The following is a 23,655-nucleotide window of genomic DNA, read 5'->3' on the forward strand; positions in this document are numbered from 1 at the left end:
AAAAATGAGGCGTGCAGCGATGATACTCAAGGCTAAATGAACGAATGCAGCCATCTGAATGAAGAATCAACTCTCTGATGTGTGATTATTTTCATGAGCAATCAGATAATAGTCTGTCGCTGCCTACAGTTTGTCCCTCTTGCCCGGAGGCAGCTGTTTAGTTGGCAGGATACAGGAAGTTGGAGGCCACATGCACATGAGGGCATCTGTCCTGTTCGCCTGCGCCAGCTGCTCATGTTGTTACACAACCACGGTGAAAAGCCACAAATATTTCACTCTCATGGTGAACATTTGCCAAAATTACTGATGATGAGAAAACCGACTGGGTTTTGGTAGCTGGTCAACACTTTTTATTAGCATACATGACACGAAGGAACAACATTGTTAGTGTGCAGAGTTAACCTTTAACCCCACATGGCAACAGAAAAAAGTGACTTTCAAAACATAGTGTGAATAAAACTTGAATACTGACAAGCTGGAGGCTCTGTGTCCCACTGAATTGTGGCAATATCAATGTGAAATGCATCAACACACAAGGCTTTGGCTTTATCTACAAGTGGTTTATGTTCTGTTGCTCACATTTATGGCTTAATGAGTCAGACTGGGAGCTTGTTTCCTTTTTCAAAATCTGAGTCAGACCATCACAATTAATTGGTGTCCTTTTACCCTTTTCGCCTTTTGGTAGGATGAAATCCAATATCAAGACTCCCACTTTCATTTATTTATTTTTTTTACTGCTCTGGCTCAGCCAATGTAGCGCTGCAAACTCTGATCAATTATTCTGTGCTGTTAAGGGCTAGTGCTGCCTTCAGGTTTAGTCCTCTTCTTTCTTTATTTTAAATAAAACAATAAAAATGAATGCCAAAGTCATCTTTTTTATTTTAGAAAAAAAATACAGCATGACAGCAGGAGGATGACAAGTAGAAAATTGGCATTTGTGACCCACAAAAATCAATAATGCATTCAAAAGAAACATGAATGTATGAGTACAAAACTGTAAACAAACCCCAACATGAGATTAAATGATGATAAAATACAATAAAATGTACTTGCAAACTTGCAAATTTAAATGCACATCCAAAGAAGATTCCTCTCTCCACAAAAACATATCGGCTAAATCAGCTTCGCCTTCTTGTAGCCTCTTTCATTTAGGAAATGCACTTTGACAATTGTATTTTGCATCACATGCATCATAGAGGGCATAATGCAGAAGAATACAAAATACAGAAATAACTTTTCCCATTTCAGAATTTCCAAATGATCAGATTCTGCCAATTGAATGGATTCAAGCCATAGTTTTTACATTTCCCACTGCATTTAAAGGCAGCATACTTCATATAAAACTGCGACACACTTATATTTGTATTTATAAAATGGGAAAGCATAAATGCAAACTGTGATGCATGGCATGTATAGAGAGTGGAGTGCGCAGTAACATTGTGTATTTTACGTTATCTAACTGCTTAAGAAAATTATTAAATAATAATTAAATCATCGTAGTAAACGTCATTCTTAAAAAATAGGTTCCTTTTTCCCAGAAGGGGAGTTCTCTAGTTCAACACGTGGTGGCGGTAGTGCTCCATTTGGTTGATCTTTAAAAAAGAAGAAGAAGCGCCACCCGGAAGTTTGTCGCACAGTGCTGATGGTGCTGACGGTTCTTTTCGTCTCTCGCAACAAACTCTCCTTTCCTTCATGTTTTATATAGAATGTTAACATGTGTATGTAGTGTTCGACATGTGTGACTGCGTGATGAAGAGCAGGCGGACGGAGTGATGGAGACAGCGCAGTTCGGTTCCCATTGTGTCCACGGAGAGTCCTCTGATGCACCATGATCCCTGTTCCCCTGCTGGTGTGTGTGATGGGAGTCTGGTGTGCTGTCTATCTCGCCGACACGCTGCTCAGGGTGAGTGTATGTGCTTGTTTTTGCTGTTAAATAAACGGTCAGCTAACTAACATATATATAAAGAGTTCAGAGTCCCCAACCAAACCAAACGTGCCATCACATCATTTGTGCCGAGGAGCATTCAGTTACTGAACAGATCAGACACAGGCACATAGCTAGACATTTTATAATGTCAATTATTCTTTATTTCTTTAAAGGTCCCATGACATGGTGCTCTTTGGATGCTTTTATATAGACCTTAGTGGTCCCCTAATACTGTATCTGAAGTCTCTTTTATATAGACCTTAGTGGTCCCCTAATACTGTATCTGAAGTCTCTTTTATATAGACCTTAGTGGTTCCCTAATACTGTATCTAAAGTATATTTTATATAGACCTTAGTGGTCCCCTAATACTGTATCTGAAGTCTCTTATATAGACCTTAGTGGTCCCCTAATACTGTATCTGAAGTCTCTTTTATATAGACCTTAGTGGTCCCCTAATACTGTATCTGAAGTCTCTTTTATATAGACCTTAGTGGTCCCCTAATACTGTATCTGAAGTCTCTTTTATATAGACCTCTATATAGATTTTTGAATTTCCCAAAATTCATCCTTGGTGCAGAAATACAGCCTCTAGAGCCAGTCCCACAATGAGCTTTCCTTAGGATGTGCCATTTCTGTGTCTGTAGCTATTGACGAGGAGAGAGAGTGGGAGGGCAAGCTGGAGGGTGGGGGGGTTTGGCCTTGACCAACTGCCACTTTGCTTGTTTGAAAGCCATGATGTCTCTCTCTCTCTCATGGGTGGGCTAAATTCTCTGGGCAGGCAAAGCAGAGAAAGGGGAGGTAACCTTGCTCCTTATGACCTCATCAGGCCCATCTGAGCTTTCATTTTCTCAAAGGCAGAGCAGAATACCCAGGGCTCGGTTTACACCTATCACCATTTCTAGCCACTGGGGGACCATAGGCAGGCTGGGGGAACACACATAAATTTAAAAAAACCGCATAAAGTGAAATTTTCATGCCATGGGACCATTTAATTATTTAAATGATTGCATGCCACCACCATTGCTGCGTCGTTGTTGTTTATGTTCTGTTTTCGGTATCCTCTACGTCTTCAATGTTGTTGGATGTTGGGTGCGGTTTTTACGGTTTATTGTTATTTACTGTTGTCTGTGCTTAACGGTCAATGTGGCTCCCTTGAGTGCAAAACAAATTCCCCCTCGGGGCAATAAAGGTTTCAAAGATGTTAGGCCGTTTCACCACACGTTCCACCAAAACAAGTTCCTTCTGCGATGCCATTTTTGCAGAGGCACCGTTGCTCTGTCCGGCGCTTAGCACCACCCAAGACAATTGTGGTTGGTTTAAAGAAATGCCAATAAAACATAAAAGCATGTTTTTCTCCCATCCCGGAATGCTGTGTGGATTAGCCAGACCCTCCTCCGCCGCGCTGTGGAGGAAGGTCTGGCAATGCGAGACTAGCCATACCTTTTAATGTCATGTCATGTCCTCTCTGTCTTCCCCCGACTAAGCGGATCAATGACCCAACACAGTGGCTGCATATTGCTTATTTGGACATACACATTTGATTGAATCACTATCGTTAGGCTGAGCAATGTCTGTAAATAATCAACCTTTTATTAAAAGCCAAGTGTTTGATCTGTAGGCTGAGATTTAGTTGGAGGCAACAGTCTGATTTAGAGCCCGACCGATTAAAGGATTTTTAAAGTCGATACCGATCGATATTTGTGTTCCTGATGAGCCTCAAATCTCAGTGTGAACGTCTTGATTAACCCGCTACGCAACTGTTTTCGGCATTTTCCTGTTTCTCTGCATAATGTGACCGTGCAATTCTTTTCCACAAAAGAAAGCCTTGGCGATTTATTTATTTTTTTTTTTTTTTTTTTTTTTTAAAGGACATGGCAGGGGAACAAATTGGAAAATCTGTGTTTTTGGATGTATTGTTGGTGAAACAAATGCCTAACAATTTTATTTTTCAACTTTTAAGTGGTCCCATTCAGTATATATCTTGGTCACAATTAGTTAACAATCAAATTTAAAGGGATCCTCACCAAAAATGCCTGTCTATATAAAAACATGTATATTAATGTATATCATTACACTCTCAAATATCAATATTGGTATTGGTGTCAGAAATTGGTTAGGCTCTCCACACACAACTTAACACACACTCAATTCCAGGAATGCATTGAGTTGGGGTATTGCACTCTGGATAACTTTTTCCATCGACTCCTGCAGTCGTCCGTGACCCATCGGATCAGCTACGAGTCCTGGTTGGCGAGTCGAGGGCTGATGTTGTCTCCTTTCCATCTGAGATGGCAGACCACCATGTTCAACCGTCTGTTTGCGTACTGCGCCCGCATCAACCCCCGAGCCCAATACCTGTGGTGAGGACTACTGTTTAATGAATACCTCAAACTGTTCCTGCATCATTTCTGTACTCTCCTCGTTCAGTCTTCCATGTTCCTGCTCTTAAAGTGCTCACGTTCTGCTCATTTCCAGGTTCATAATTGTATTTAGAGGTTATATCAGAATAGGTTTACATGGTTTAATTTTCAAAAAACACCATATTTGTGTTTTATTGCTGCAGCTCCTCTTTTCACCCTGTGTGTTGAGCTCTCTGTTTTAGCTACAGAGTGAGGCATCTCACTTCTGTTCCATCTTTGTTGGGAGTCACACAACAGAGCTGTTTGGAGCAGTTTGTGAACAGTGTTTTCTGTTGGAGATGGTAAGTCTCTTTGGGGTGGACTTTGGGCTTTTTCACTTTGTTAACCTATTACATACACAAAAAAGATATAACACAATAAATGAAAGCCAAAAAGCATAATATGAGCACTTTAAAAGACCCCCCCCCCCCCCCCCCCCCAGATTTCCCAGTTGGCCAACTTAAGCTCATTGTTTGCTGATGCTTTAGTCTAATGCACTTTATTTTTTATAAAATTTTTTTTTATAAACGCACACTTTGAACCAAATTTAAAACCGATTCGACAGGAGAGGTCAAGAAGCTCTAGTCTAAGACCGTGGTTTGCCTATGAAATTTAGAATAGAATTTAGAATAACATTTTGTATAAAAACATACAAATAAATTTAATTTGGCAAAATAAATATGCAAATTAATACAAACAAAAAGACACAAAATAAACAGAATGTAATAAAGTTGTTTATGTGATCAGTGACTGATTTATAATTAGATTTTTTGGGAGCGTTTAACGAGGAAATTGTTTTGAATCAAAAAAAGACTGTATTGTAATTAAAAGGTTATTGATATAAATATTGTTTTGCAATCAGTATCAGTGCCTAACTACCTGCATTGGCAGGATTTGATTGGTACCCAGCCGTATATAAAAGACGTGTCAAATTCCCTGTCAAAACTACACACGTATTACAAGTACAAATATCGCTCCGAGTTACTTGGCGTTGAGCTGTCAAAGCTTTCATTTTCTCACTCATGGAGTCTTCTTAGTGGCCAGCTGTCACTATCACTCAACATAATATTTGCTGCAGTGATGAGTTTTTTGTGCATCTCTTCTCATCACTTAATCTTCCAAAATCTTGATATAACCTTTTACACTCGGGCTTTGTGCTGTGTAACTTTTCTTTTCTGCACTTTGTCTGAAAGCATGTGACAAAGAGGCGAGTTCAGACAGGTTAAAGTGCCAATGAAAGGTGTATTGATAAATAAACATAACTATTTACAAAAAAACCTGAGGTGTGGTGAGTAAATAGTATCGGTGGAGTGAATGGATGAGTAAGGCATGTATGGATGCATGGTAACTAGAGGTCGACAGAGAGTGGATTTTACCGATAGCTAGGTTGGGCCGTATTTGCCAATAACCGATTAATCGACCGATAGTATACAGGATAAAAACAAACATGACACTCCAAGTAAAACAGTGCTGAACTTTATTATAAAAATAAAAAAACTGTAGTGAACCATGAAAACATGCTAAATGAAATAAATATAAATATTGAAGTCAATAAAAGACATTCATTCAAACTGAAACAAAAAGTAATAAATAACAAATAAAAACTTAAGTTAAACTGTCTGTTTAGAACGGTAACGGACGATCTCTGACCTGGAGGGATCTATCTTTCCCACTATACTTGTTGTTCTCGCTTGGATGCCCATATAAGGCGTAATGTGTGACGGACCTGCCTTCCCATTGGTTGAAAACATAAACAAAGGCCTCATCAAAAACTATCGGTATGGATTTTTGCCGATAACGATAGTTCCACCAATCAACTATCTGTGCCGATTAATCGGTCTACCTCTAATGGTAACTGCAACAGAAGAAGAGAGAACCAGGAGATGTGGATCCTAGGAGAGAGAGACAAACCCAATGAGACATGGCATGTAGATATACTATAGCCTTGGTTGAGGCCTAGATTGAAGCCTTCCCAGGTGTCACTAGGGCTGCACAATTAATCACAATTTTTTCGAAATCGCAATAAAGACTAGTGCAATATCGCAGGGGGGTGCAATATTTGTTAAAGGTCCAATGTGTAGGAATTTCTCCCATCTATCGTTGAGATCCTATATCGCAATCAACTCTCTCTCACCACGCAGTTCAAAGAACGTTTTACAGCTACGGTAGCCTTCACGCTTCAAAAAGCGAACAAAAGGCCGTCTTACCAGCCGTGGTTGTTGGCGTGCATGTCGGAGAGTGGCGCCACCCGACGGAAAGGAGAGAGAAAGAAAAGGAGGCCGCAACGGTCCGGAGGATAAATAACTAGTTGGGATTTGGTGTGTGCGTCCAAAGCAGCTCCAATGTTCACTCTTTTTTTCTTTATTTTTTTGTCTTTCTGATGACGCCGGTCTCTTGCTCTTTTCAACATCCGTTTTCTTATTCTGGGTGGAGAAGAAGACTCCTGTTCCTGAAATTTTGGATTTTGAATACGTGTGGTCCTGGGGGCCGGGAAGCTACGATACCCATTAGCAGCAGCTGTGAGTCGAAAACGCGAAAGGCGGAGCAGTTTATCCTGTATGTCCCTTACAGGCTAACGTAATTCAAGATGGCGCAAGAATATGGAGCATCTACCCCATTTTCATGCAAGCGCAAATGTAAAATTTCAAGCCAATACTTGGAATTGATGGTGGTGGTAAATATTCATAAAAAAGGACAAGTTTGTGAACGGGCAATACAGATTTTGATAATGAACAACTACAAACGTTACACACTGGACCTTTTTTTTTTTTTTTTTTTTTTTTTTTTTTTTTTTTTTTTTTTTTAAAGGCAAAATATGTTTCAAATCGATCTGAATGAAGTCTTGTGGTGCTGCAGAGATGTCCTGGCCTACAAATCGTATCCTACGGACTAAAGAAAAACATCTTTGTTTGGTACAGATCCTCGCAAAAATCACCCTATAATAATTTTTATTTCAATGAAAATGAGAATAATGATTACTCAATTATGATTCCCTCCAATACTGTGAATCCTATCATATCGCAATATCAGTCAAAAATAATCGCAATTAGATATTTTCCTCCTATCGTGCAGCCCTAGGTGGTCACCCCATTCGCCAATTAGCCCCCCCAAACTGCCAGCTCCTGCAGGAAGGCCAGTGAAGGCAACAGCAGGCAGACAAGGGAGGGGTCGGAACAACTTGCATGCAAGCTTTTATTTTGTTTTCAGACACATTTGTCACATGTATAGGGTCCGACCACTCTGACTTTCTTGCTTCATTTTCTCAACGTTCTCTCTCCCAGGTTCAACAGCGGCCTGGTGTTTGGTGTAGTCGCCATGGTGGGCTCGGTGGTGCTGCTGACACAGACCCTGCAGCAGACGCTCGCTCAGATGACCACGGACAACCCTCGGATGGGAAGTCAGCAGGCCCTGCAGGTGGTGGTACGTACACGCCGAACTGGTTGGATTTGTAAAGCGATGTGCGTCTCTCTCTCTCTCTCCTGTCGACAGAGTCGGAGGTTAAGTTGAGTTCAGAGCAGAACTGTCCTTGAAAGGTATGAAAGGGTCATACAAAGCCCGTGGTATTCAAATGAGGGGGCGAAAAATGCCCTCAATTATGAGAAGGGCTCTTATTTAGCATTTTTCTCCTGTTCACTTTTTATTCATCGAGGTGTCAAATATCCGCACATTAATGTGAGCGCAATCCCCAGTGGACCACCGTAGGTGATTCATGGGAAGCTATTAGTTGGCCATTTAGAACCGAGTATTCAGCCTGGGGCGAATGCACCACACAGCCAGCGGAGGAGATGCAATGCAAGACTGCACAGAAAACCATAGCCTCAGCAAAACATGAAACATTTAATTTGAAAAAGGACACAAAAAAAGAGTGGGGAGGAATATATCTCGGTGATACAAATGTGCAGTGTCGATACATTACATCCTGGTTTAATGATTTATTTTTTCCTACGAAGGGATTCAAATTAGGTATTCAAATACCCATGCAAATCATATCAAAGAGGGAAAAAAAACATCCATGAAAGAAGTTGATTTTTCACTCTGAAGATGACTGTGAGTGTTCATGTGGTGTTTCTGTACCAGTCACAGTTGTGAGTTACTTTTCCTTTTTTTTGGTCTTGGGCGTGTCTTCAGGTCCCTGGTGTCAATCTGCCCACCAGTCAGCTGGCCTACTTCTTCATCGCCCTGCTGCTCAGCGGAGTTATACATGAGCTGGGCCACGCTGTGGCAGCATTGAGGTAAAATACACACACACACACACACACACACACACACACACACACACACACACACACACACACACACACACCTTCCATAACACACACTGTTACCATGACAACCGGCAGAGTAAGGGGCATCCAATGGCCATTAAGATGGGAGTTGAAATGGGAGGTGACCAATATAAGTCCATGTAAGTGCACAAGGGGGTTAAAGGGTTATTAGATATTTTTAAAGTCATTTAAGATTTATACATCAAGACAATTTTTCAACCAGGGTTTGGTGTGATTCTGTCCCTTATGTTAGTGCTTAATCTGAAACTTTTTCAAATAATAATAATGATGATAATAATAATAAATAAAGTTTGAGTCTGAGCATATAGCTGCACATGACTGGACCTTCATCATGTAATGAGTTATGTGCTTAAAGGCCTTGTAGCACCTGAATAATGTATTGATTTCCTGAAAATGTAATAAAATTTCCACTCAACCTGATCAAAAATGTAAATCACACCCAATAATGTAATAAAATGTCCCGAGTCCCGACTGATATTGTAATAACATTTTTTCTAACCTGACACTCACAGTGTTGTACATTTTGTATACCTGCACACTTTACATTTTCAAGAAATAAAACATACTTTTTTACATTATTACATTATCCATCAAAATGATTACATCAACAGTTTTGTTATTATTACAAAAATCTGTAAATTGTATTACATTATTAGGTTTTATTACATTTTCCATCGGGTTAAGTGCAAGTTTTATTACGTTTTCAGGATATTATGATTGTTGGGGGCTACAGCCCCTGAAATTGTGGTTTAAAATCTCTCTATAACATAAAATCGGTATGATTTAATAAGCAAACAAGACGTCTCTATCGTGTCCTAACCAAAACCTGCTCTAACTTTGGCAGAAAATAGTGTCTTCATATAGGATCCCATCACTCAGAGTAAGAAGATTTCAGGGACTTTATTGTGGTCTCTTTCTGTTTTGGACCTCTTTTAACGTGTAATATTTTTCTAACCTCTGCAGGGAGCAAGTCCGAGTAAATGGTTTCGGCATCTTTGTGTTTGTGGTGTATCCCGGTGCATTTGTGGACCTCTTCACCACACACCTCAACATCATATCCCCCACTCAGCAGCTCCGCATCTTCTGTGCCGGTAAGACTTTTTTTTTTTTCCATCCAGAGATGCTTTTAACACTCCTTATGGCAGAGATGATTATTGTGCCAGCTAATGCGATCACAGCTATTAATCACAATTATTACAAACATTCTGTTAAATACTCATTTCTGTTTTGCCAGTGAAAGCCGTCCTGAGGTCATTTATTTCTGAACGCCAGACAGCTGCCTCACGTCAAATCATTTCACTCTGCAATTAAGGAAATTAGATTTTAATGAATTGATTGGTGGAGCTGGCCGTTATTCACGCATGAATGTGACTGATGCCTCCTACCGGGCTACCGTAGGGGGCAGTAAATGGCTGATTATTTTCAGTGCAGTCTGGTCGGGAAGAATGTTGCCGGTTTTGATTAGAAAGCAGTCAAGAGACAGGTCTAAAGCAGCAGAAAAAATGCACATATTCTAAATACTGCAAAAAATAATACCATATCAACTCAACAATCAAGGGTTAAAATGTCAGGGAGAAAAAAAGGGACAGTTCTCTCTTTCTCTGACAAATTTCAGCAATGGTAAATAAATTAAAACAGATTACAGAGGTACACATTTAGGGTTTATTTGCTAATGTTTGGGGTAAAAGTGTAGTAAAATCCACCCTGACAAGGAATACATTGCTGCCAGAAATCAAATCAAAAGGCAGAAGTATTTAGTACCACTATAAAAAGTGAGTTTTTTTATGTTGGACTTTTTAAACTATACATTCTCTATGGTCATTGTGAATTATGTATGCTGTGTGTTTGTTAATTAAGCACACGTCATGTTTAAGGTACTTTAGTGTTTTTTTACTTTAGATAATTTGATTGTTGAATAATATGTTTCTGAGTGTAATTTATCCAAGTCAAATTGTCTTCATACTAGTACAAATTTGAAGGGCACTCTGAGAGCACAGACCTCCACCAAGGCCATGCTCTATCTTGCAATGTTAACAAAAGTGAAAAATAATATGTGTATCTGCCCCATGATTCGGATACGTTCCAAAATCTAACGTGTTCTTCCTTGGCCCCATGCTACACCCTTCCACTAAGTTTCATGAACATCGGGGCAGTATTTCTTTTCCGTAATCCTGCTGACAGACCAACAAACCAAACTGATCAAAACGTGACCTGCTTGGCGGAGGTAATAAGATAATGCTAGCGTGCTAAAGCCTAAGCTAATACACTAACTCAAAAGCTAAGTCGCTAATATAGCATGCTTATTTAAGATGATACGATAGTTTATAAAGGCTTTGTACTGATTTATACCAGTTTAACTGTTGCTAATGAAAAGTAGACCGTAAAAGTATGGTCCACTTTTTCAATTAAATTTTATTCATGGTATCAAATCATAAAAAGTTATCTCAAGACACTTTACAGATAGAGTAGGTCTAGACCACACTCTATGATTTACAAAGCCCCAACAATTCCAGTAATTCCCCCAGGAGCAAGCATTTAGCAGAAACCTCGAGTGGTGAGGAAAAACTCCCTTTTTAGGGAGAAACCCCGGACAGAACCAGGCTCTTGGTGGGCGGTTGTCTGACGGTGCCAGTTGGGGGTGTGATGAACATTGGCAATTATAGTCACAATAAAGATAATTGAACTGACTAGAAATAGTAGTTGTAGTAGTTCAGGGCGTAGCAGGGCATAGCAGGGAATAGCAGGACGTAGCAGGGCACTACTGTTCTTCTGTTGTGATTTAGTATTTTATACATACATACATATCCCGCTATAATAATGGAATAATCATCACTTTAGTCCGCACAACCTTTACATTTATTTGACATGGAAATGCAGTGGTTGTCCTGCAAAAAAAAAAACTCCCTGCAGATGCTAATTTTTCAGTCTAAATGATTGTTTCTCAATGCTGTTAGGAGCCTTTAGAGGGCAGTGACGAGTTATTGTAAAACCATCTGTACCTTTTTTATTACACACACATTCCTCTAGGCTTTTCTTTTGCCTAATGTGACAAGGAAATAACTCTGGTGGTGACTGCAGGCACCAAACTGAGATGTCCAATTAAGTCGTATGATGAGCCAGAGAGGGAGAGAGAAGGATGCCGTTCCCAGCAGGGGAGTGGTGACATAACGGCATGCTGTGTTTATTTTCCGTCTCTCTCTCTCTCTCTCTCTCTCTCTCTCCACAGCGGCGATCTCTCTGTACACAGGGGAGGCTTCCCTCTCATAACATGTTTTATTATTTATTCCTGTAGACATAGGTGATGCAATTTTAACAATTGGTTTACTGTATAAAGTCAATATGGAAAATGCAAATGCACCCATTAGGCCTGAAATTAAAATCGTACAAAAAAATTCTGGTTGGCCGGGTTGGTTCAGTGGTAGACCAGGCGCGCACATACTGAGAGGTGTTTATGCCTCGACGCAGAGATCCAGGGTTCGAATCTGACCTGTGACAGTTTCCTGCATGTGTTCCCCCTCTCTTTCCCCTTTCTCACCTAGCTGTCCTTTCAAAAATGAAAGGCGGAAAAGCCCAAAAAAAATAATCTTAAAAAAACTCAGAATTTCTTTTGTGTAGAGACTCTGTGTAGCATTTTTGCTTGAAGCTGCTGAATGAGGGCTTTGCAAGTTTAGTGCGTTTCAGGAACTAAGACCTAAACGTTGTGCCTTGACCTCATCAAGCAATGAGACGTTTCCTCCTGTGGTTTTGGTAGACTGACTGTGTCTTCTTGCATAATTACGATGGTATGGATAGCTATTTTTAGTGAGCAGTGGTTAGAGTTTTGCCACGACATCCTACAGTCTGGATATGTGGAGAACACGCAAAACGGTTCAACATAGAGTATGCAGACTCTAGTATACATCCCTGGTGTTACTGTTGTGATCAGGTTCATAATCTTGCCATTTTTCAAGGCTATATTTGAGAAGATTGAAGCCTTTCTATGTCCCTTTTGTACTTAAAGTGACTATATGTAACTTTTAAATGTTTCTGAAAAATACTTTTCATCTGATGATCATTAAGGACCTGTACATTAAACGAGACTAACAGCGAAAAGAACGCTATTTTTTTTTTTTATATCGATTTTATTAATGCCTTTGCCCGGGTCCGATTTTCCCCGCGAAGTCACAAAATGATTTTCGGCAGGTAGACGGCGCTACAGTAACACATTCTGAAGGGTCACAGATTTCGGCATAACACCGAAAAAGCCTGTGTTAGTGAGTATGCAGGTATAATGTTTCTTTATACAGGCCCAATTGTATTTTAATTTAATTTTAGAAGTTACCTATTGTAGTTACGGCTGATACTGGGGCAGGGCCATCACAGAAAAGAAGGAAATTAAACAAAGAACAAATGCAACGATGCATCTTTAACATGTTCTCGCTAACTCGGTAACATACAGTCGGCAATACAGCAGGTTTGGTAAAAACACTACCGCTTTTGTCCAAAGGGGCCGCTGGAATCAACACAAACTGAAAGTTACATATAGCCACTTTAAAGCTATAGTGCGTAGTTTCTGTCTTGCCCCCCCACCCAAATGAGGAATTCTAAGCAATGACCGCAAAACTGTCGGTGCGTCCACATGATGCAAGCCTTCCGTGACCGCGTGCTCGCCCCCACCCCTCCAACACGCAGTTGCCTGTAGCCAAGTAGGACACGGAGGATTAAAAAAACATGGACTCTTCAGAAGAGGTCATTATCTTCACTCAAGCTTCTGCGCGGAAAAGTCACTGGACGCCACAATCTTCTGAACATAACCATACTGAGAAATCCAGAGAGAGTTGTGTGGAGCTGATTAGTCTTAATTAGCTTTGTAGAAACTAATTTGGCGATGGCTTGAATGTAACGGACGTTCATTAGGGCTTTGACTCCAAACTTCGTTATTTGAATATCATTCGAATATTTAAAGTTTCTGTTTTCTTTCTCTAGGAGTGTGGCACAACTTTGTTCTGTGTGTGGCAGCATTAGCCTTCCTCTTCCTGTTGCCCCTCTTTCTGTTTCCCATGTACTCAACCGGCGGAGGGGCGCTGGTCACCGAGGTTGTGCAGGTTAGTGGCGCAGGTTTTTTTAAAGGTCCCAATGACATGGTGCTCTTTGAATGCTTTTATATAGGCCTTAATGGTCCCCTAATACTGTATCTGAAGTATCTTTTATATAGACCTTAGTGGTCCCCTAATACTGTATCTGAAGTCTCTTTTATATAGGCCTTAGTGGTCCCCTAATACTGTATCTGAAGTCTTTTATATAGACCTTAGTGGTCCCCTAATACTGTATCTGAAGTCTCTTTTATATAGGCCTTAGTGGTGGGGGGTGGTGTGGTGTGGTGTGGCCTTGACCAACTGCCACTTTGCTTATTTGAAAACCATGATGTCTCTCTCATGGGTGGGCCAAATTCTCTGGGTGGGCAAAGCAGAGAAAGGGGAGGTAACCTTGCTCCTTATGACCTCATAAGGAGAAGATTCCAGATCGGCCCATCTGAGCTTTCATTTTCGCAAAGGCAGAGCAGGATACCCAGGGCTCGGTTTACACCATAGACAGTATATAATGGACCAATAGACCCCGTGTCTCTGGACGGAGACCAGTGAAGGCTATTAGAAGCACTTTTCCGGTGATGGCCAGCTTTACTGCGCAGCCTCCAACTGAGAGAATGTGACGTGAGCAACGTGTCTGAAAGTTGGAAGTCTTCTGGTAGCTGTGCCAAGAGAAATCTCAATCATTCCCAATCTTACAGATACGGAGACTGTAGGTGTATGTAAGGAGATAACATGGGCACAGGCTAATTATTGATCACTAACATGCTAGTTAACATTAGTAATTAATCCTAAACAGCTCATGTAAGTCGAAACTGCCTGCAAGCTTCTCCTGTACTATACAGTAATTCCTCTACTATGCGACAGTAAGTCACTTGGTTATGACACAATCGTTAGCTTATTTTTACAGAAGCGTCTGCTACGGAGCCATAACGTGAGGTACAAGGTAATGGAGCCTTTTATACATTGTCGTGTTTCTTTGGAACTAAACAACGGACAAATAGTCTTCAAACATTTCTGATGTAAAGTTATTCGCAGTCAAGTGACGTAAAAAAAAAATGGCGGTCAGTGTAATGCTAACAGGAGGTGATGGCCAGTTAGCAACAAAATGGCGCCATAGATGGCTCGAGTTCTGAAGCGAAGCTTACCCCCTTGGTTTACACCTATCACCATTTCTAGCCACTGGGGGACCATAGACAGGCGGGGGAACTCATTAATGCCAAAAAAAAACTCATAAAGTGCAATTTTCATGCCATGGGACCTTTTTAAATGTGTGAATCAGTGTTTTATTAACTTCTATTTAATTTTTCTCTGTGAGGAACATTCTCGTTTTCAGATTGACCTTTTGTGCAACACAAAGTAATAATCGTTACTTGTTTGTCATTACAAAAGTCACTGCTTCACTATAGCATGTTTTCCAACGTTGTTTTATGTGGGCAAACTTTTGCAAGACGTAAAACCATAAATCTGTACTTGTGTGAACTTTCGCCAATTTTTATATCTGCCTGTGTCTTTCGAACAGGGCTCTGCGGCGGACGGTCCCCGGGGTCTGTCAGTCGGGGACATAGTGACCGGGCTGGAGGACTGTCCGGTCAGGGGAGTGGATGACTGGAGCAGCTGCTTGTCTCGCATTTCTCTCACCCCACAGACTGGATACTGTGTCCCCAGCACCAGCCTGCAGCCTAGCTGGGCCCACGGACGAGGTGAGTGTGCTGTTTTTTTTTTAAAGATTATTTTTTGGGCTTTTCTACCTTTTTTTTTATTTTGACAGGACAGCTAGGTGAGAAAGGGGGGAGAGAGAGGTAGGGCTGGGTACCGAACGTCAATACTTTTATGGCACCGAAAACAATACTCCAATCCTATGAGTATCGAAAAATTATTTATCTTTCGGTGCCAAATTTTGGTTCCAAAAGCTTATCTGTCCTCTCTGCATATTGACACAGAGCGGAGCTCCGACTGACACACACACACGCACACACACACAGGGAGAGGTGCGGACGGAGTAAACTGTCTGCAGTGTTGTTGAAGTCACAGAGAGTCACGTTTTTTTTCAACTGTAGTTACAGTTTTTTTTAAACTTCACGCAGACAGCGTTTGCTGCGATGTGATATTAATGGCGAGCCAAAAGTGGTCGCGGTGCTGTTGACGTTACACTTCCTCTTAGACAAGCAGCCACAACGGTGGTTTCTCTGCCCTGATGACTGACTGACAGGCTGAGCTTGCAAGGCAAGGCACTTTTATTAATGTTACTCTGAGTGAGCAGTTTTACCAAAATTTTTACATTTTGATAACTGTTTTGATTCACAATTAAGGTGGAAATAAAAGCTTTGTGTTTTAATGTATTTTTGTTGATGTTGAAATGGATTTTAAAACATATGGTATCGAAAATAGTATCGTTAGGAACCGGCATCGAAACTGAGGTATCGAAATCGAAAGATTTTGAACGATACCCAGCCCTAGAGAGAGAGAGAGAGAGAGGGGGGAAAGACATGCAGGATATCGTCACAGGTTGGACGGACCTCTGCGTCGAGGCATAAACTTCCAAGTATATTTGCGCCTGCTCTACCCACTGAACCAACCCGGCCACGTGAGTGTGCTTTTTGTACAGTGAGGGCACCCAAAGGTTCGGTCAATAAGTGTGTTTTACAGGGTAGGGATGTCACGAGAGAAGACTGGAGAAGAAGAACACCCACCAGCACGCAGCATGTTTTCTTCCTACTATGGCCACGCCATTATTATCGTTATTTTTTTTCCGAAAAATCGTTACCATCTACTAGATTTTTGGTATGGTGAAATACCTACTAGAGAGTCAGCGATGTGAATCTGGAATAAAGACTTAGTCACTGTTTTGATTATAATCCGATCATAAATGATACATTTCAAAACTTTCAATTTTGGAATTTTATGAATTAAATAACAACTGACTGTAAAACAATTTCACCAAATCATTTTTCTCCTGCTTTAACATGTCTTTTTGTTGTATTTTGTGATCAGCTCAGAGTGCCGCCTGAAAAAATGGAATCGGGTCGAACCCACAGAACAGCAGCGGGGGCTGTGAGCCAGAGTCATGTGTGAGCTCAAGAGTTCAACAGCTGGCCAGTCAGAGCTCCTGTTGCTTCTCTGTGGTTTAGTCCAGTGGCAGACTTTATAATTATAATTTCTTTTTTTTTTATCACAATACCATCATTTCATTTACAGCTGCAATGATATATTGATTAGTCAATCGCCAGAACATTGATTGGCAACTGTTTTAATCATCAATTCATCGTTTGAGTCATTTTTGCTTTTCAGCTTTCACAAACGTGAGGATTTGCTGTTTTTCTTTGTCATATGTAACGGTCAGTCGAATATCTTTAGGTTTTGGTTGTTTTGTCGGACAAAACAAGCCAATTGAAGGCACCTTTTTACATTTTCTTTAACATTTAATACACCAAACAATTAATCAAAATAATAATTTGCTGATTAGTCAATAATGAAAATAACTGTTAACTGCAGCCCTAATTTCGTTTCAACCAAAGGGTAGAATTAAAGACAAACTTTTCCATCTTCCCTCCATCCTCCCATCAAATAAAACTTCAAACTTCCCCGAGGCAAGTGCTAAATTTAAATCCTGTGGCTTGCTTCAACTTTTTTGAAACTACAGTACTTCTGTTATTTTGGTGATGTTAAAAATTATACTCTTATAAGATCAAGAGTAGCATGACTAGCATTACTGAAACCTTATTTTATTTTTTAGATGCGTTTTGCTGCACAGTGTATTAATGTGCATATGAATATGTAAACAGTCAAGTTAGTTAGTGTGTGAGTACATAGTGAGAGCTCCTGGTGACGTGTGAGGAGGCAGCGCGATAATCTCAGTAATGTCTCCCGGTGTGTGATACTCTGTCCTTGTCTAATCTTCTCCTGCGAGTAGATTTATCAACTGAGAGTCAAACAAGAGAAAAAGGAACAAGAAATCCTCAGTGATCATCCATCTTTAGTTTTCAGCCTGACGCACAAATCTAATCAGTCTCTGTCCTCCATTTGTCTTGTTTTCCGTTCTCTTCTAGCTTTCAAGCGCTTGGATGGAACGATGGACTGCTGCAGCAACAACAGCCTGACAGACCTCTGTTTCTCTTACATGAAACCACAGGAAAAGAACAGCAGAGAGGTGAGACACACACACACACACACACACACACACACACACACACACACACACACACACACACACACACACACACACACACACAGTCACACACACACAGTCTCGCACACACAGTCCCACACAGTCACGCACACACACATAGTCACACACACGCGCACATGCGAGCCCACACACGCGCACGCACACACACAAACACACACACACAGACCACACACGCTGTCACAGACACAGTCCCACACACAGTCTCACACATGCACACACAGTCCCACACACACAGTCACACACATACACACACAAAAAACAACACATTTCAACATTGTAGTATTAAAAGATAAAAATATAATCTTAATACTAGAGGAAAATAAAACGTGTGTCCTGTTAGATTGCTTTGGTGATGATGCACTTCCTGCATAATATCACACATTGTGTGCAACCCTGACCTGTTTTCACAAGATAACCACTTTCATAGATGAGCATAACAAAGGAGATATTAAAAGTGGTCGATTTAAAACACAAGATAGCAAGCCAACATCAGAAAAAGTTCTAACAATAACCAGTTTACTGTGCATTCCCACTGCTTCTCTTATTCTTGTCCTCTTGCATTCCTTGTGTGATCCTGTTCCTGTGGCTGCAGTACGCCTGCATGCCGGTGCGTAAGATGGTGACGGGGACGCGGGTGTGCCGTACCAACGGCGACTGCGCCACACACTCCCACGCCGCCAGCATTTGCGTCACTCCATCTCTGGAGAACCAGACTCGCTTCATCCGAGTCACACACCCGCCCAACACACACATGCTGTTTGTGGGCTATCCGCCGCACCTCCAGTACGCTGGTATGTCACAGGATGTTGTGCTGCTTCGTTCACTTCCCGCTTCCTGTTTTATTTTACAAAATTATGGAAATGATTAGCTCAAGTAGACTCATATCAAACCTTTAGAAATATGATAAAAGTATCTTGGGCCTTTTAAGGGATAGTTTGGATTTTTTGAAGTCGGGTTGTATGAGCAGTGTTTGTTGCTACAAGCATCTAGCAATGTCCTGCTGTGGACGGGGGCAGCAGCTCAACGTGTCTTAGCCACCTACAATAGGGACCATCTGAAACCAATCAAAATCACTTTAAGTGTACGCTATATTTACAATATTTTCACAATTTGACCCAGCCGTCAGACAGCCCTGTTAAGTTTAACCGATCAAAGCAGCGTTAGACCAGCGACTCTGTTCTGCGAGGTAAAATCACTTGTTTTGTAAATGTAGCGTACGCTTATTCCGACTAAGCTGTTTCCATGGCTAATGAAAGTGAATATTCCACTGATATTCCCGTTAACATGTAGCACTGCAAAATAAATGTCAGAGTTTTCCAGTGGACTTGTTGGACCGTGTGAACACAGCGACCCTCTTTTCTTTCCTTCAACCAGCTTCTTGAAAATGTTGGCGGTGTAGCCATGTGTGCCCATATCCAAAAACCTGTTGAATAAGTCTTTGATGATGTTTAAAAGTAGCTGTGTTTCTCCTTCTTATCGGGTCTGCAGTCCTGCAAACTGTTGGCTGGTTGGTTGGCGACGATAGAAACCCACAGAGCTGACCGTAAGCCGTAAACAGGCAAGAGGCTGTAAACTGGGCGTAAACTGGGCGTAAACTGGGCGTAAACTGGGCATAAACTGGGCGTAAACTGGGCGTAAACTGCGGTTAAAAACCCAGAGTGAGACCCATATTCCGAATGCGCTGTATACATGTTCAAAGAAAGCCTCTAAAACCAAAATAATACCGGAATATCCCACGTCTTAATCAGAAAATGCTATATTTGGAAAAAGGTCTTATTCAGAATATCCAACTGGAATATAATAATAATAATAATAATAATAATAATAATCATCAGGGCTCCAGACTAACTTTTTTCACTAGGAGCATAGTGGCCCCCTACTGAAAATTTTAGGGGCGCAAGCAGAAAATTTAGGGGCACACACCGTAAATCAACATGCTAACCAAATATTCACATTTCTACTAATTTCCACTGTATTACTAATAAATACTTTGATAATGGATGCAGAAATTACAATGTGCTGTTTCAAATTCAGTGTCACTTTTTGAAGATGCAACATAGAAGGCACCATTGCTGTCATGACAGTAAACAAAATATTTTAAAAAAATATACCAACTCTGGTCTACAACTACAATGAATTCACCTTAAAATTAAACATGCATTGTTTAGGCTACTACCCTTAGGGTTGGGTACCTTTTGCATCTGAACCAATATTGGTACAGATACCTGAAATTATGGTACATTTTTTCGGTACTTTCCCTCTGTAATTACAAAACAATTATTTCAGTTGTAAAATAATTCCAAACCTATTTATCCTATGTACTTAGAACATTATGTTATTTTATTAGAATATGTTACACTCTAAAGAAATTAAACCCAAACCCATCCCTACAACCTATTAAATTGAATAATTATTCATTTCTTACTCACTGTAACTTGTTTAGCCTGTTGGATCCAACAGAATATGCTGTTTACATGACCTGTATCAAATTTTGGAATATTATCATATTCAGAATAATAGTGGAATATAGGTGTGCATGTAAAGACTCACTGACTATGGATAAGTACCTCATACGTACCTCATTGTCCCTTTTTAATTTTATAGTCTTATCTTATCTTCTAAAGTTACAAATGATATTTACACGTATGTCTTATATGTAAATATTACAGCAGAAAGTTCTTGTAATTTCAGTGTAGGAGTTGCAACAAGATACTTTTTTTTTTTTTTTTTTTTTTTTTTTTTTTTGATGAGTACCACCCTAGAAGGAGGCCCGAGCTCGTATCTGTAATTATTCATATAATTGATGTTTACATTGTTACAGTGTTGAGCTGGCTCTCTTGAAGTGATGTACCATAAATGTGCAGGGAGAGGCTTGTTGTCTTGTCTGCTGCTATTTAAGATCCAAACGTGTTGAATAGATCAGACCTTTTCTCTAATGACGCGTTTGTACAAATGCTCGCCGCGTGACTTGAACACCTCCCCGTGTTTTGTCTCCCCCAGTGAGTCTGACCAACTTTCTGCCCCGCTTTGGTTTCCTCCACCTGGATCTTCCTGTTTTCTTGGAGACCTTCTGCAAGTATCCTTTCATGTTTAAAGGACAGATGAGTCGTAAGTAGATGATGGATGTATGAGGAGTTTATTACTCAAAAGTTAAACAAATGATGTTACTTTTTAAAAGGACACAAAGGTAATATCAGTCCTTGGTGGACAAAGCACCATCTGTTCTCTCCAAATGATAAACGCTTACATTTTCATTATGATTCCGACTTGCCTCTGAACATTCTGTCTGTTATTTTGAAATAAAAGTCCCATTTTTTTTTTTTTTATTATTATTAAACATCTAATCATTTTGCTCTACAGTCACGAGGTCTGAGGAACTTTTCTGATTGCAGTTTTCTGCTGCATCACGTTTGTGTCACTTAGTGTTTTAATATGCATTTTTCTTCTAGTTGTGTCTTATGAGACTGTTGATTTAAAAAAAAGAGAATCTAAAGTTAGTTAATATAAGCTACCAGACCAAGTAAAGCTGTAGCAGCAAAGTCTATTGGATTGACCAAAGGTGCATTATGTTGTCAAGGCATTCAACTTATGCGTAAGAGGAAGAATGAGGTATTTCTTCTTTCAAAAGTTACATCTTTCTTTAAAGACACGCTCCAAAATGTAGTTGTTTTAAAGGCCCACTTTTTTTTTTTTTTTTTTTTTTTTTTTTTTGTTTAAGCATCCAGTGACCCCCCCTAAAACATTAGAGGTGTTGAAATTAATCAAATAATCGATGCATCGAATCGTGGACATGGACGACGCTGCATCGATAATCGGCCGGGCCATAATCGATTATTTCGGTTTCCAATTTAATGTAGGCCTAACAACCTTTCTGTTTACATATTCTGTTTTGCACATTCAGGAAGTGCCATGTGCTCAGTGCTGTAGTTTTGTGTATCCAACTTATTTAGTATTGGAGCACTGCAGAATGTTTTGAAGGTTGAAAAGCTATGAATTAAATATCCTATATGGCTTTAATAGTAAAAATGTATTTGACGCATCGTGATGCATCGAGATATTGAATCGCTGACATGATAATCGTAATCAAATCGGGAGATCAGTGAAGATTCACACCTCTATAACACATCCCAGTCTCCTGGTGATGTTTGGAAAGTCAACACTGTTGACAAATGAGCCAGTGACTGCTGCGGTTATCTGTACATCAGCTCTTTGTCTATGAACACAATTTAATTCATGTTTTCTTTTATTTATGTTTCTAATACTGTTTACAGGAGAAAATATATCGCTGTAGATCATTTAACACAACTAATACACCATTTAGCTTTAGAGCTGCTGTAACCTGATTTTCGCACTTTTTTTTTAATACGTCTTTGTAGTCCCCTCCTGTGACTGACTTTTTTTAAACCAGCGTGGAGTCGAAGTTTTAAAGTGAATGTGACTGTGTGTATTTAAGATTAAGAATAAACTTAATTAATACCGTAGTATTGTCCTCCTTAACCCTGCTGTCCCTCAGATATGTGGTGTCTCTCTCTGGTGCGCTAGCAGTAGTAAACTCCGTGCCGTGCTTCGCGCTCGACGGTCAGTGGATGCTGAACGCGCTGCTGGAGGCAACGCTGGTAACCGTGGTAACGGACCGTCAAAAGCGCGAGCTGATCGGTTTCTTCATGCTGCTCGCGGGCAGCGCCCTGCTGGCAGCCAACGTGGCACTGGGCCTGTGGATGGTCACGGCACGGTAGCCACAGCGGTGAGCTCCCCTGGCAAGACAAAGAACTAAACAAATAAATCCCCCACGTGGACCGAGAGCTGTTCTCTCAGGTTGTGTCTGACACGGTGTGGACCATTTAAACTGTGAACATACAGGGAACAGACTGTTGAGCAGAACATTAATCTGCCTTTAAGGCTTTACTGGACCACCAGGGAAAACAATAACACCTTTTTCCACCGTGTTGCCGCATACTTAAAAAAAAAAAAAGCACATGTACAAATAAATGATGCACTTGCCGTAAAGCACTGTCCTATGTGACTGTTTACAAAGACTGCACAGTCTTTCCGATTGTTAATATCTGTGTGAAGTGTAAAGGTCCCATGGCATGGTGCTCTTTGGATGCTTTTATATAGACCTTAGTGGTCCCCTAATACTGTATCTGAAGTCTCTTTTATATAGACCTTAGTGGTCCCCTAATACTGTATCTGAAGTCTCTTTCCCGAAATTCATCCTTGGTGCAGAATTACAGCCACTAGAGCCAGTCCCACAATGAGCTTTCCTTAGGATGTGCCATTTCTGTGTCTGTAGCTATTGAGGAGGAGAGGGGGGGCAAGGTTGAGGGTGGGGGTGTGGCCTTGACCAACTGCCACTTTGCTCGTTTGAAAGCCATGATGTCTCTCTCTCTCTCATGGGTGGGCCAAATTCTCTGGGCAGGCAAAGCAGAGAAAGGGGAGGTAACCTTGCTCCTTATGACCTCATAAGGAGAAGATTCCAGATCGGCCCATCTGAGCTTTCATTTTCTCAAAGGCAGAGCAGGATACCCAGGGCTCGGTTTACACCTATCACCATTTCTAGCCACTGGGGGACCATAGACAGGCTGGGGGAATTCACATTAATGTTAAAAAACCTCATAAAGTGAAATTGTCATGCCATGGGACCTTTTTAAGAGAAAACCGTCTTGGTTTTTTCAAGGGCTTGATTCCAAAACGTCATATGTTCCTGTTGACACCTGTTGTCTCCATGTGCTGCAGAGAGGTGCTCATGGAAGTTAAGTTGATCAGAGAAGATAATAAAAAAAAAAG

The 23,655-nt window shown here is 40.6% G+C and overlaps 1 protein-coding gene across 1 annotated transcript; it reads left to right on the forward strand.

Annotated features, from left to right (window-relative positions):
• Positions 1-1,552: 1,552 nt before the first annotated feature.
• On the forward strand, positions 1,553-22,840 carry mbtps2 (membrane-bound transcription factor peptidase, site 2). The gene is made up of 11 exons (XM_028569566.1): positions 1,553-1,903; positions 4,140-4,288; positions 7,609-7,747; positions 8,456-8,559; positions 9,577-9,704; positions 13,579-13,697; positions 15,202-15,382; positions 17,729-17,829; positions 18,461-18,659; positions 20,869-20,944; positions 22,382-22,840. Exons 1-11 carry the CDS (start codon positions 1,829-1,831, stop codon positions 22,602-22,604), a joined length of 1,494 nt encoding a protein of 497 aa, XP_028425367.1. The 5' UTR covers positions 1,553-1,828; the 3' UTR covers positions 22,605-22,840.
• The last annotated feature ends 815 nt before the right edge of the window (positions 22,841-23,655 follow it).

The sequence above is a fragment of the Perca flavescens genome, chromosome 22 (genome assembly GCF_004354835.1).
Source record: "Perca flavescens isolate YP-PL-M2 chromosome 22, PFLA_1.0, whole genome shotgun sequence".
NCBI lineage: Eukaryota > Metazoa > Chordata > Actinopteri > Perciformes > Percidae > Perca > Perca flavescens.

What these genes read in the sequence shown, in the direction of transcription:
- mbtps2 (XM_028569566.1), top strand. Translation starts at nt 1,829, where the DNA reads ATGATCCCTGTTCCCCTGCTGGTGTGTGTGATGGGAGTCTGGTGTGCT. An exon ending in CCCCGAGCCCAATACCTGTG is followed by an intron (nt 4,289 to 7,608) that starts GTGAGGACTACT and finishes TCTCTCTCCCAG; the next exon opens with GTTCAACAGCGGCCTGGTGT. An exon ending in GCCGCACCTCCAGTACGCTG is followed by an intron (nt 18,660 to 20,868) that starts GTATGTCACAGG and finishes TGTCTCCCCCAG; the next exon opens with TGAGTCTGACCAACTTTCTG.